This window comes from Trichosurus vulpecula, chromosome 2, assembly GCF_011100635.1.
Source record: "Trichosurus vulpecula isolate mTriVul1 chromosome 2, mTriVul1.pri, whole genome shotgun sequence".
NCBI lineage: Eukaryota > Metazoa > Chordata > Mammalia > Diprotodontia > Phalangeridae > Trichosurus > Trichosurus vulpecula.
In genome coordinates, this window is record NC_050574.1 from 211,439,796 (window position 1) to 211,453,457 (window position 13,662).

Here is a 13,662-nt window from a genome sequence, read left to right on the forward strand (position 1 = left end):
TAAATTGGACTAAATTGCAGAATGAGACATATGTTTTTGGCTATGGCCATAATGCATAAATTGAGAATTTGTTTTACTTGACTATGTATATTTATTATGAAGGCTTAGTTTTTCTTTTCTTTCCACACACAGTGTGTGTGTGTGTGTGTATGTATGTATGTGTGTGTGTGTGTGTGTGTGTGTTAGGAAGGAAACAAATGATTTTTATGATAGAAAAATAAAAGAAGGTTCAGCTTTATTGTTGATGGAAAGGCCAGGAAGTATTAGGGTCTAAATAGTGGACCTTGGGGATCAGTAGCAGGGTAGATGATCCCCAGCTAATGACATCAGGAATAGAGTAGTGAAACCATAGTTTAGGATGAAGTGGGGCACTGGGTTAATTCAGGCAGAGATTGGGATGAAGTACTAGAGACTGAAAAAAACCTCAGATTTTCTTTATTTTCTGCTCTCATAGAGCTCATGGTATAACTTAGGAAAAATGAAACATATGTACACAAGGACTTCAATTCAAGGAAGGGTGTGATAGATGTAAAGGAACAATTCTAGTGGAAATTTCAGTAGAGAGAGAAAACTTTCACATGAGAGTTTGAGGGAAGGAATCATGGAGGAGGTGGCCCTTGAGGGAACTCTAAACAAAGGGAAAGATGGCAAAAGAAAGATACTGTGAGATGGGTGGAGAGTCCACTCTATCCATGGGAGATGACAAAAGCAAAGACATAGAGACAGCACATGGAAGATGAGAATGGGGCCAGAAAAGAGTTGTTTGGCTGTAATGTAGGAATTTAATGAGTAGTGTTATACATATAAGAGGAATATGTCATGCTGCTTGTATGAAAAAGGATCCATAGCAGTTCTGAATCTGGGTGGGCCTAATGACCCCCTAACAGCATGATACCTGGTCTGTATGCTTTTGTTCTCCAGCCAGAAGATTCATGTTGCCAGTAAATGCCTTGTAAGGGGATTATAAAGAATTAAGTAAGGGACCTAATGAAAAGGTTTGGGTATGTATTGAAGATCTAAAGATTGCATTCCAACAAAAATAATGAAATAGGGCTGTATTTAATGGGTTAGTGACACCACATTGAAGCAAGCAGCAGGTCTGTGTGCCACTGAGAACATGTATGCGTCCAGCTCCAACCCTACATCTCTGACTTAAGTAATGACTGGGGAGGAAGACACCATAGCAACTGCCTATAGTAATAAAAACCCAGGGAGAATTGTACCTAAGCACCTGCAGTCAGAATATGAATTAGGAAAGCTCTTCACTACAGGAAAATGGTCTGGGGTAGCAGAAATTATTAGTCTGAAACATCTAAAGTCAAAGGCAATTACATCTATATCTTAAGAAAATATTTTAGTCTAAACATGGTTGAAAGGAAAGAGACAGACAGATACAGTCAAGTCAACAAGCATTTATTAAGTGCCTACTATGTGCCAGCCATTGTGCTAAGCACTGGGATGCAAAGAAAGGTAAAAACCAAATCAACCATTCCCTCCTCCCCCCCCCAAACCCCTCCCCCCAAAACAAAATAGTCCCTGCTCTTGAGGAGCTCTCCATCACAGAGAAAGACAGATTTAGAGACAGACACACACAGAGAGATAGAGACACAAAGACAGTGAGAGAATGTGTGTGTATGATATTCATTTCTTTCCTGTATGTTTCCTTTTGCTTTTGAGAAATTAAGATTTAGGCAGCAAGAGTGTGGGGGAAAGAACACTGAACTAGCAGACCTGGGCTCTAGCCCTGGCTCTTTAACCTACTACTTGTAAGGCTTTTGAGGTATTCCTTCACCTCTCTGGGGCTTTCCTCACTTGGACTATAAAATTATAGACTTTTAAGGCTGGATGATCCTCAGGGAATATCTAGTTAACTATGCCATTTTACAGAAAAGTGAATTTCCTGACACCACACAGGTAAGCCAGGGCAGAGCTGACAGCAGGCTGGTACAGTGGATAGAACACTAGGCTTGGAGTCAAGAAGATCTGAGTTCAAACCCTGTCTCAGAATTTACTAGCTGTGTGACTCTGGGCAAGTCACTTAGCCTCTGCCTGCCTCAGTTTCCTCATCTGTAAAAGGGGAATAATAATAGTGCTTACCTCCCAAGAGTTGTTGGGAGGATCAAATGAGATAATAATTATAAATCACTTCATCTTCCATAAAGCAGCTTGTCTTCCCATAACACTGAGGGGGGAGGGGCAGGTGGAATCTGTTTTCAGGAACTCCCATCTTTCAATTTTAGATGTGTTTTCCTAAGGCATATTTTTCATAGAATGTAGCTTGTAAATAGCTTTTAAAAATACCTTTTTTTATAAGAGTGAAATTATCTTTAGAAATTCCTTTCTATAGAATACTTCATTAACATTTATATGAGTTTCTTTGCCCAGTATTCTAAACTATTATATTTTCATTTGATTCTTTAAAAAATTTTTCCTTTTTTGTTTTTTTTTCCCTTTGGAAATTAGGTATTACCTGAAAAACAAGTCATATTGGTGTGGTCTTCTACAGAATATGATGTGTGTGTGCGTGTGCACATGTGTAAGTTATTTCACTAGCACCCTGTGAAGTGTTTTGTGATGATGTAATTTATTAGTGTTTGTAGCTTTTTATATTTGTATATTTCTTATGAGCTTTGTTTATGTAACCATTACCTGGAGGAAATGTCAGTGAGAAAACAGCTACAGGAAACAACCGAGGCCTTATTAACTAACCCACATCCTATTTGAGTGGGACATGGGCTAGGAAGACTGACTGGGAGGTTAGAAGAGTTAGTCTAATATGGCCCTGGACTTAATCAAAACAGTTGTTTTTAAAGCTTCCTTTGACAATGTTCTTGTCCAGGATTTATATTAATCCTATCCAGGCATCAAGCTATTTTCTAAAAAAAAATTTTTTTTGCAACATGTACATTTCTAACAAAGTTTATTGCAGCTATTACTGTGTTTTACCTATTGATTCATATCAAATGGTCTTGTATCGAGTCCATGGAATCTAAGTAAACTTAGATTAAAGTTTAAAAAAGTAAAATATTTCAGGTTTTGTACAAAAAATTTATAGAGTACTAAGTGCAGTGTTTGGCACATAGTGAGTGCTATATCAACGTTATTCCTTCTCTCTGCTTTGAATGATAGAGTTGTAGCCTGTGAGCTAGGACAGACATTGAGGGTCATCCCTTCCAACAGCATGAATTTTCAGATGAAGAAATGGACACCCAGACACACCCAGCCACACAGGTAAGCTAATTGAACCAGGATTCGTAGCCACATCTTCTGAATTCAAACCCAACCTTCTTTCCCCTCCGTTACACTTCTGAAGCACTCTTCCCCTTTGACCTCTTGGAATCCCTATTACTCCCAACGCTTGGCTCAATTCCTTTCCTGATCTTTCCCAATGTTTAGAGCTCTCCCCTGCCCAATCACTTTGCGTAAAATTTGTATTTATTTATATACATTCAGGTTTACAGGCCTCCAGGTTTCTCTCTCCTCTCTTCACAACAGACTGTAAGCTCCTCGAAGGCTGAGACTGTTTCACCTTTTCTTTGTATCCCCAGTGCCCAGCACCACCTGCCGCAGTTCATCCACCATCCACATTCCAGTAGATGGAGTGAGCCCAGTGGAAGAGATGCTGCAGAAAGTTCTTTCCCTCAGTCTTCCTGTCCATTTCCCCTTCCCCTTTTCCCCCAATGGCTAGATTCTGACATACATATCTCATGGGAAGAATTCCAGGGTCCCCATTCTACTCTGACCCTCTGCCTTACTTTCCTTAAGGGCCTTGCTCCTATAGTTCTATTGTGGAAGGGTGGTGGCTATTCATCCAGCTAAAATGAGCAGGTACAATCCTCCTAGTAAGAGAGAAGACCTTACCACTGTGCTCTATCCTGCCACATCCTTTTGTCCTTTTGGCCTTACTATTTTTCTTGCCTCTGCGCTATCCAGATCCCTAGGCATTATCACAGGGCCTACTGATGACCTCTTAAGGATTCCTGGGCCTTGCCATCACTCTGATGCTGAAACCTGATGGGCCCCAGGCCTTTCCATCCACTCTACAAATGAACCCTTATTTACTTATCTTGCCGTATTAGAAAATGAGCTCCTCCAGAACAGGGATTGTTTTGCTTTTCTGTTTGTATTCCAAGCACTTAGCATAGTGTTTGTCAGACGGCAAATGCTTAATAAGTACTTTTTCATTTGTCCACTCATTAATTGATCATTCATTCATTCCTAATGCCTGGCACATAGTAGGTACTTATTGAATAAAACTGAATGAATGTAAAACCACTCAATCAGTGGTATAGCACTTATCTGCAGAATTAGATTTCTTAGAATATCTGATTTGAATTTACATGCTAATTTCTGTATCATTGGTTAAGCTGTTGGTTATAACCAATCCTTTCCCCATGGTATCTCCATGGTTACATTCCCATTAACTAATACCCCAACCTACATGCCTATAGCCAGCATTCAAGTTGGGCAATAGGGCTTTTCTTTCCTTCCTTCCTTCCTTCCTTCCTTCCTTCCTTCCTTCCTTCCTTCCTTCCTTCCTTCCTTTCTTCCTTTCTCTTTCTTCCTTTCTCTCTCTCTCTTTCTTTCTCTCTTTCTTTCTTTTCATTCTTCTCTCTCCACATAGGGTATCACATCTTTACCTGTAGGTGTTCTGCCCAAAGGGAATGTAAATGTTTGTTTTGGTTTTTTCTCTTAAAGACCAGACTTAAACCCAAATCACTCTGGTCCCAGATCAAGCCCTACTTGGTCACTGTTTAGGTCCTGATTGGCTCAGAATGGATGTAAATAATAATTGTTTCTGTTTTGGCCAGAAACCCTGAGCGTCTTCCCCTCCGAGATCTATTTTTGTTTTTAAGGAGGCCATTCTTTGCCTCATTTTTTAAGCCTTAATCACTAAATGGGGACTGCCTCAGCCAATCTGAGACCTCTTAAAGACCTTAACTTGAAAAGGCCAAGGTACCCCAGTGCATCCAGGACCATCTCCAGTTGTCCTCATCTATATCTGTCCACTGGAACCAGAAGGCTCCAGTGGAGAAAGTGAGACTGGTGACTTTTGTACAGCCCTCCCTCACTCAAATCCAATTCACTTGCGTGTCATGGCATTACCTCCCTGATGTCATGGTCCTCTTAGAGAATGAAGGACAAACAGCAACCTGGTCATAAGAACCTAATCTTGTTAACTTTTCTCATTAGGATATCATTTAAAACATACTCAAGACTTTGAATAAATGTCTCTCCATTCTTTGGAAGGCACACATTCAATACAGCATTACACCAGAAATTTGGAAATGCTTCTCCCTGCAAGTGATCCAAAAATGTATACAAGTTCTTTTTTTCCTTTTGTAAATAGTATCTCTGACAATTGACAATATATTTCATGATATTTACCTTTCTGGTTTATACTATGAAGGACTGTTCTTCCCTCTTTATCTGTGGTCATCAGGAATGTAATAAGGCAGTCATTTTCCCCTTGCAAAGAGCAGGAAACAGAATTTTCCTTTGGGAAATCTGCAGGGAAAGGAGCCATCCATGAGGTCAAATGCAATTTAAACATTGATGAAGAATAACAACTCATGGCATAGATGAGTATTAGATTAATGCGCAAAAAAGAGATTTTAGCAGTTGTAGTGTGGGAATAGAAAAGTCCCACGAATAGAAGAGTTTTAATGTTACTTTCAAACTTTTCTCCCCTTTCTCTCCAAGTGAGTTTTAAAGTTTTCCTCACGTTTCAGGAAATGGGTCCAGGTGTTCCCCATCAGCAATGACCATCAAATGCCCCTATCAACCTGCAATATTCTGAATCTCAATGCATTGAAAATACTTCTTAGGCAGGTGCCACCAGCTGCCTGGGGAATAGAATAGTCCTGATTATAGCAGAGAGTGAGCAGTATGTTTTCTTCGGCTGGGAGCTTCTGAAAGAATGCAATTCTTTGGGATTACATTTCAGAGAAGATAATTCACATATTAAACTGATACTGATACTTTGAAAAGGGATATGCATTTATTCTTCTCACAGTGCAGCTCTAAAAGACCAGTGTGGTATGCACTGTCACAACAGTAAACATAAATTAATAACAGAGACCCAGGGATTGTGGAAGCATATAGTTCAAGGGCCAGTGAATAAAGGAGTAACCCAAGCCAAGAGTTTGCGCTTTATTTTAGTTGGCCCACCACTTAATACATTTCTGTAAGAGAATTCAATTCGGCTTTTCTCAAACTTCTCCCAAATAGTGAACCTTTCGGGCTGGACTTATTCAAGGGGAAGGTACAAAAATCTAGTGCAGAAAATGAAAAGAAAGTATGACTATAATCTGAAACCCAGGCTATATCTCTCTTTCTAGTCACAACTTCCAGACCAATGGCTTCAATGTAGGAATTTTTGGCTAGAAACATTGTGTTGGATAGTTGTTTCTGTAAGACTGGCCTTTATAAACCAGAAGGTTTTTTTCAATGTTTCTGTTACCAAATATGCCTTTTAGGCAACTTCTAATCTACCTCATTTATTGATTTGTCAATAAAGTTTTCACTCGGCCCTTCTTTGTAATTTTTCTCTGATGCCAAAGATGGATAACTAAATTTTGGTTAACTTTGGATGTTTATTTTATTTGGAACTCCCCAGACTGCTTAGAATGAATATTTTTTTTCCTACTGCATTTTTAAAAATATAAAAGTTCATTCTATCAGGGCCAGGGCATATCAGGCATTATTTACCCCCTAAAGGACTTGATAAGATCTTGGGTCTAGAACACGATGGGATGTCAGAAGCCAAGTAGCCTGACTCCTTCATTTTACAGATGAGGAATTTGAAGCTTGAACTGGTCACACAGGTAGTAAACATCAGAAAGGGCAATCTGAACCTAAATTCTCAAAACTCAGTGCTATTTCTGCCACATCCCACTGCCTCCACAATGGTATTGTAGGAAATCTGCCAAACAAATTCAAAGTAAAAATAAGATTTCAGGGGAGTTACTTCAACTAAGATTAAAAACTGCTTTTGAAAACTTTAGAAACAATTATTTACTTATAGATAATTAATGTCATTTATAAACTCCTTATATTGTCTTTAAAACAGAATCTAAGAACCTTTTACCTTTCTTTGTATCTGCAGCATGGAGAAAAGAGTATCTGGCACATCATAAATGTTCAATAAATGTTTGTTGACTGACTTTTCTAGCTAATATCTTGTTAACTTAAACAGAGCTATTGCCTGTACTGGAAAGTCAACGGTATTGAATTAAGTATAGACTCTATCGTTTCACTCATGTGAAACTCTATCGTTTCACTCATGCCTCATTGTGGTATGGAGCTAACCCTGGATTCTTGAAGGTACTACCAATGGAGTACCAGCTCTGGCAAATGGCACCAAACTGTGAAGGATGAGTTTAGTGAGGGAATTGTCCTAGGACCAATCCAGCTAAAATAGGAGAGGTTTATCACCAGATTGACTGAAGGGAGTTAAATTTTTGGGCTACAGCAACTCTTAAAGACTTTCTATTAAATGTTAGAAAGGTTACCATCTTGACTGGCAGTGGGATAACCAATACTGACAAAATTGTAGATTGCTAAAGTGTATATTCCATAATTCAGATTTTTCACTAATTTTAAATAGACATCTGTGGTTATTCAGAAGCAATGACATTTTCTTGTAATATGAGTTAGTCTTTCTCTCACTTATCATGGGACTGGTCTTCCTTCTATTTCCCTATTACATTTCTCTTAGTATATTTCATCTAAAAATAGAGAATTGCCTCATAGATTGGGTATCACAGTTCCTCTCAGTTGAGAGATATTAATCCTGTTTTTTTGTTGGAGGTTTTTTAAATGGAAAAATCTGAAGCAAGGGGAGGCTTAAATTACTTTGTCAAGATCATTTAGTTTTAATGGAACCTGTAATATGACCTGTGAGTCCTTATTCCCGATAATGCTTTAATTATTCCAGGACTCTTTTTTATTAAAGTTACTCCTCCAGTTTTGACTTTTTTTTTTAAGTGTTTGGTCATTGAAATGGGTGTAATTGAATGTGATACTCAGGATTCTAGCCTAGGCTGTGGATTTGCATAATTAGCAACTGTTATCTTTTGTAGCTCCATGGTCTTCAATCCTTTTTTCTACAGCTGCGATAGCCTTCTGCACTATTCCTAAATGTTACAATGTATACAAAATTTAGGCAATGAGAATCAGGGAAATAACAGACCTATGGAAGATGAGTAAGAGGGCAGATGTTGGGGGGGGTGGGAGGAAAGATGAAAGATTATAAAAGTCCTGCTTTGCTGGATTACTATAATTGTCCTTTAAAATCAGAAATTTTACAAGGGTTTTGATTTCTATGGTAGAGGGATTGAATTTGAATTTAACTTTTGGTAAAGCATAAATAAACACTTTAAAGTCACAATTATCCAGACCTAAATGTGGTTGAAACTGTAACAACCTATACCAAAAAGATACTTGCCCAGTGACTAACAGCATATGCTAGCCTAGTTATTAAGAAGGATGACTTAATTTACTTTATTATCTGTAAAAAGGTAGGAAACTGGGTTGTTAAAATACCCTCTGGGCTTTCAAATAGCCTCTACTTATTTTCAAAGTAGATCCTGATATATTTAGAGCTGGAAGGGACCTCGAAGGCCAACTAATTCAACCCCTTCATTTTATATATGTGCAAACAAAGGGGCAGTTAGGTGGTGCAGTGGATAAAGTGCCATGCCTGGAGTCAGGAAGACTTGTCTTCCTGTGTTCAAATCTGGCCTCAGATATTTGCTAGCTCTGTGACCCTGGGCAAGTCACTTAACCCTGTTTGCCTCTGTTTCTTCATTGGTATAATGAGCTGGAGAAGGAAATGGCAAACCACTCTAGTATCTTTGCCAAGAAAACCCCAAATGGGGTATGAGGAGTTGGACATGACTGAAAAATGACTGAACTGAAAACAAAGGTCCAGCATGGTTCACTGACATAGTCATGGTTACACAAGAACTAAGCGACTGATGCACGATTTGAATTTGGTTCATTTGACTAAAAATCCAGCTTTCTTTCTATAGTATTTCGCTGACTCAGAATAACTACTTACATAATTGTATCTGTAACTTGAAAAAATATTCAGAGGAGAAACATGTTACAGAGCAACCACTCAATTTATAGGCTAATAAATAAATCTGTCTTAAATTCATACACATTTTCAAAGTGCTTTAAAATCCAGTTATCATTTCTACTTTAGGAGATAGAAATGAACATTAGCAAAAAGAATCCTTTTGAAGATTATTCTTTCCTTGTAATAAAAACTACACTCCAAGAGGGCTTACATAAGCCTTGTATCTCCCTTAGGAGCTTAATAACGTGTTTGGTGCATTGAACTGAATTTACAGTTTCCCTCTCAGGAAACTTAGAAGGATACCGCTCTCAAATTGAAGGATTGTGATATATTAAACATAGTGAAATAACTTGTTAGATTGCCACAATTTACATGTTTTTTGTAACAAATCTACCTTTCCCTCTCAACCCATTACATTTCTTATATTGCTAATGCCTTGAATTAGAGCAATTTGTAGTGCATTTCCTGAAATTTTCATTTATTTTTCAGAAATGGTATCTCAATTGTTTGTTGTGAAATGAACCTTGAAGGACAGGTATTCCCTTACAAGTTATCTGCAGAAAGTCATGACAGCTGCTTTATTTGGTCTGGCCACATGCTTTGTCATTGATATTAAAGTCAGACCCACAGTATCCTTCCTCATTTAACCTCTCCCATTGTTTGAAACATTAGCCCTTAAATCACCAGCAAAAGTACAAGAGAGGGTTATTTTCTCTAGTTTTACTCTACATTATTACTAATCCTAGAAATGATTTCCTTCTTTTTTTTTCCTACCACCCAAGATCAGGTGACTTAATTTTTTTGTACTGAGTGTTGATTTAGAAACTCTGGAAATAATTTTCAACAGAATTTTTATGTTACTTAGTTGGTCCATCCCTCAAGCAGTGGCTGCTTCTCTTCTGAATCCAGGTATTCAAGCTATAGCTCATAGATTATCATAAATTATTGGTTCAACGACTGCTTTTTAGCATGAGATAAATCTCAGGTCCCATCTGTCTGTAATGTTTTATGGTATAGCAACTTCTCACATTGAGTAATATGTTAGCACATATGCTTTCTTACCATTACAAATAAGATCCTCCCAAATTTTCCACTTAGGAAAAATCAGTCACCTTACTTTTTTTTTCCCCTCCCATGGAAAAAATACTCAAATATTGAAATGGATCTGTGATCTCAACAGTCTGTGTATTCCCTCCAGTGACACAGATTAGAACCCATTTGGGTCCTCTCATCTTGTGTAACTCATGGAAATACACAAAACAAAGATAAAACTATGATCTTGTAATAGCTCTCAAGCTAACACAAAGACCCTTCAAATGTTTAGTAAAATGCTGCCTGAAAAAAATGTTTTTTTAAGTCTCTAAATTTCAAAAGATAAATCTAAGTAGAATCAGACTAAATAACAGGTCTGTTAAACCCTTGACCCTTGGTTTGTGGTCACATGTGCCCTTTTTTTGCACCCTTTATTAGGGCAAGGAGTTTGAGGAGGAAGGCTGACAGACAGTGTGTATAAGTATGTGTAGCAATGGCTTGCCAAGTCTGGAAGCTGTGCCTCGTGGCCTAGGATCATGGGAACTAATCCAGCTTTCTTTGTATTTACTGCTGTTGGCCTGTCTTTGTGCAACCTTGAATCAAGGTCAACAGACAAAGGAGGAAACTATCTGAACCTTGGGCTAAAATTCAGACCATATCCTGCTACCCATCTGCATTTGCTATTTCCCACTAAAAGCAGTTTAGCATTTGCCAACAAAACTGATGCCAACTGGAACTATTCTAGCCATGAGTCCATCAGACATACCAGAATACTGGGGTTAGACACGCCATTTCCTTTCAATTTCAAAACCCAAGTAAATGTGTTGAGGTCTTGGCATGAACTAGATCAAGTCATTGAAAATAGCACTAAGGCCTAAAATGTAGGCCCTAGTGCTATTTTCTAGGAATTAGAGGTCAAAGAGAACTTAGAGGGCTAACTAGGCCAGTCCTTTCATTTTATAGATGAGAAAACTGAGGCCCAGAGAGGTTCCATGCTCAAGTTTATACAGAATCAGGATTCCCATCCAGGTCCCCTGACTGCAAGTCTAGTCATTTCCTCACTATGTGATATACTCCCTCATGTGGTTTTAGCTAATACCTATAACCTATATCATTTTTGTCCCTTAAGAACATTTGAAATGTATGCAATGAATTTAAGGAAAATTGAAACCTTCATCACTGATGGCCACATCAACTAATTTACATTTCTCAGCACATTCTTCTTTGGAGCGGTCATCAGGAGATAAATGACATTCGATGCAGCTCCTATAAAAATTATTCAGAAGAAATTATTTCATGTTGGTTGAAAATACTGATTAAACATTATTACACTTATATAAACACATGTATATGTACATAAATTTATGCATGTATATCACACACACACACACACACACACACACATACTGGAACCTTATTATGATGCTGAGCTGAGAATTCTTGCCATAGATTTGCCTTACAACGATTGAACTAAATTTCTTTGCAGGGAAAAATTCAAGTGGGTCCTGGTGTCTATGCTGTCCTTACATTAACCTCACCCATAACTATCTGCTTCATTGCCCACACTTAATAGTAATTAGCGTACAAATGATAAGTAGAATGGAATCTTTGTTAGGTATGTTCTGATTTTTTTTTCTTCCTGGGTAGAGATATGATTGGGGCTGGGAAATCATCTGTACTTCTTTGCAAGAGTCAGTCATCCTTGAATAAGAGTTAACCAAATATTCAGTACCCTTCTTATGGTGGTTCTGAGATAGGTCATGGAATCTCAAAATTGGAGGGAGTCTTATGTAGGAGTGTGTTGTCATGGAATGACATTGCATTTGGTATAAGAAGATTTGGGCTTTCGCCCCAATTCTTTGATTTGACCATCATTTTCATTTTATCCTCAGTTTCTTAATCTGTAAAATGAAGCTGTTGGATGCCTATTATCTTAGTCCTCATTTTAATAATAATAATGACAATAACTACCATTTATATAATAACACTTTGCTTGCAAAGCACTTTACATAAGTTATTCCATCCTTCAATAACCCTGAGATGCAGGTGCTATTATTATCATCCCCATTTTGCAGAAGAGAAAACTGAGGCAGACAGAAGTAACTTGTCCAAGACCAGACAGCTAGTAAGTATCTGAGGTGAAATTTTAACTCAAGTCTCCAAATACAAAATTCCGTCTACTGCAACATCTATCTATCTTTCCCTTTAAAGGAGAAACAATCTATTATAAAGAGATATTTCTCGAACAAGGTTACACTGTCAGCTGGAGGTAAGAATATAGTTTTTTTGATTCCTAACCAATATTCCATCCACCACCACACATAACCTTATAGGGTCCAGCATGGTCCCTTACATGTAGCAGCCATTTAAACATTTGTTGATTGATATGAATTAAAAAACAACAAAAAGAAAGGGGAAAAAAACCTTCCAATCCAAACAAAAACAAAAAGAAAAAGCCTCTTATATTTCAACTTCCTGAAACCTCTTGTCTGTCTTCAACTTCCTATTAGATACGGACCAGTGATGTAAACAAGATGTCGGCCTTTTAATGAAAGATAGCTAAATATAGCAAAGGCATTTCCAAGGACAAAGTTTAAGAATCAAACATTCTAAGAATGTTAATACAACAAAGGAATATTTAGAGCCCGAATTTCTTTCACTAAAAAAAAGAAGGCTAACAAATTGTTTTCCATGTGACCTTGAACACCTATAGTTTTCCTAATAGGTATGCACAAAGCAGGCCTAGCTTGTCCGAAGGTACTATCATAAGCATTGAACAGGGTAGCTGCTTAAGAGCCTCCCCCTGTCTCCCCCTGTCTCCCCTGTATCTTCAAGCCATGTTAATTGTTCATTTCATACTTCATGAATCACATTTAAAATGAAATCACATTTAAAGAGAAGATGAAAATGGAAAAAAAGAACATTATAGGACAGAAAAACCTCAAAAGGAGGTTCTAAGGGTCTTTGCAATCATTATCATCATGTCCCTAGGCTTTTTTTTTAAGTTTTCCTTGGTGTGGTGACAGAAAAGTTTTGACACGAGTCATATGTAGCTGCTGAGTCAATATTGGTGTTCTCCCCCTGTGTACATCAGAAATGCAAATGCCACCATTTGGGTTGCTGAGTTAATGAAAATACGAGCTGTATAAATATATTTACTATGTAAAATGTGGCAAACATTCTTTCATTGTGTAAGCTGTGGAAATGAGTTTGATTTGACCCACTAATTTTGTCCTGACCCCATTAAAAAGTTGGCTGGCAAGTAAAGAAACCATTCTCTGGTTGGAAGACAGGAGGATGGGCTTTGTTTGTTCATATGGTGTGAAAGAGTATACAGGGTTATGGCTGTGTGCAGTGACTGCCTGAGAAAGACCCTAAACAGTGTGTGTGGCCAATGGAACGGTGCTATTGTCAGGGAAGGGCCTCTGTCTCTTTAGCCACAGCGGTGCTATAGATAGAAGTGAATCAGAAAGGTCAGGCTGTAGAAAGTCATGATAAGGAAGCTGCTTGTCTGTTTTGCTCTAAAAGGTATTGGCTACATGAGG

At 38.0% G+C, this 13,662-nt stretch overlaps 1 protein-coding gene across 1 annotated transcript in view; it reads right to left on the reverse strand.

Annotated features, from left to right (window-relative positions):
- Positions 1 to 13,662, reverse strand: part of ITGB6 (integrin subunit beta 6) — a 90,960-nt gene that overhangs the window by 11,269 nt on the left and 66,029 nt on the right. Inside the window, exons 12-13 of the mRNA XM_036745804.1 lie at positions 11,289 to 11,383; positions 5,389 to 5,508 (exon numbers count right to left, since the gene is read on the reverse strand). Coding sequence (XP_036601699.1) covers positions 5,389 to 5,508; positions 11,289 to 11,383 — 215 coding nt within the window. The remainder of the gene's footprint in view (positions 1 to 5,388; positions 5,509 to 11,288; positions 11,384 to 13,662) is intronic.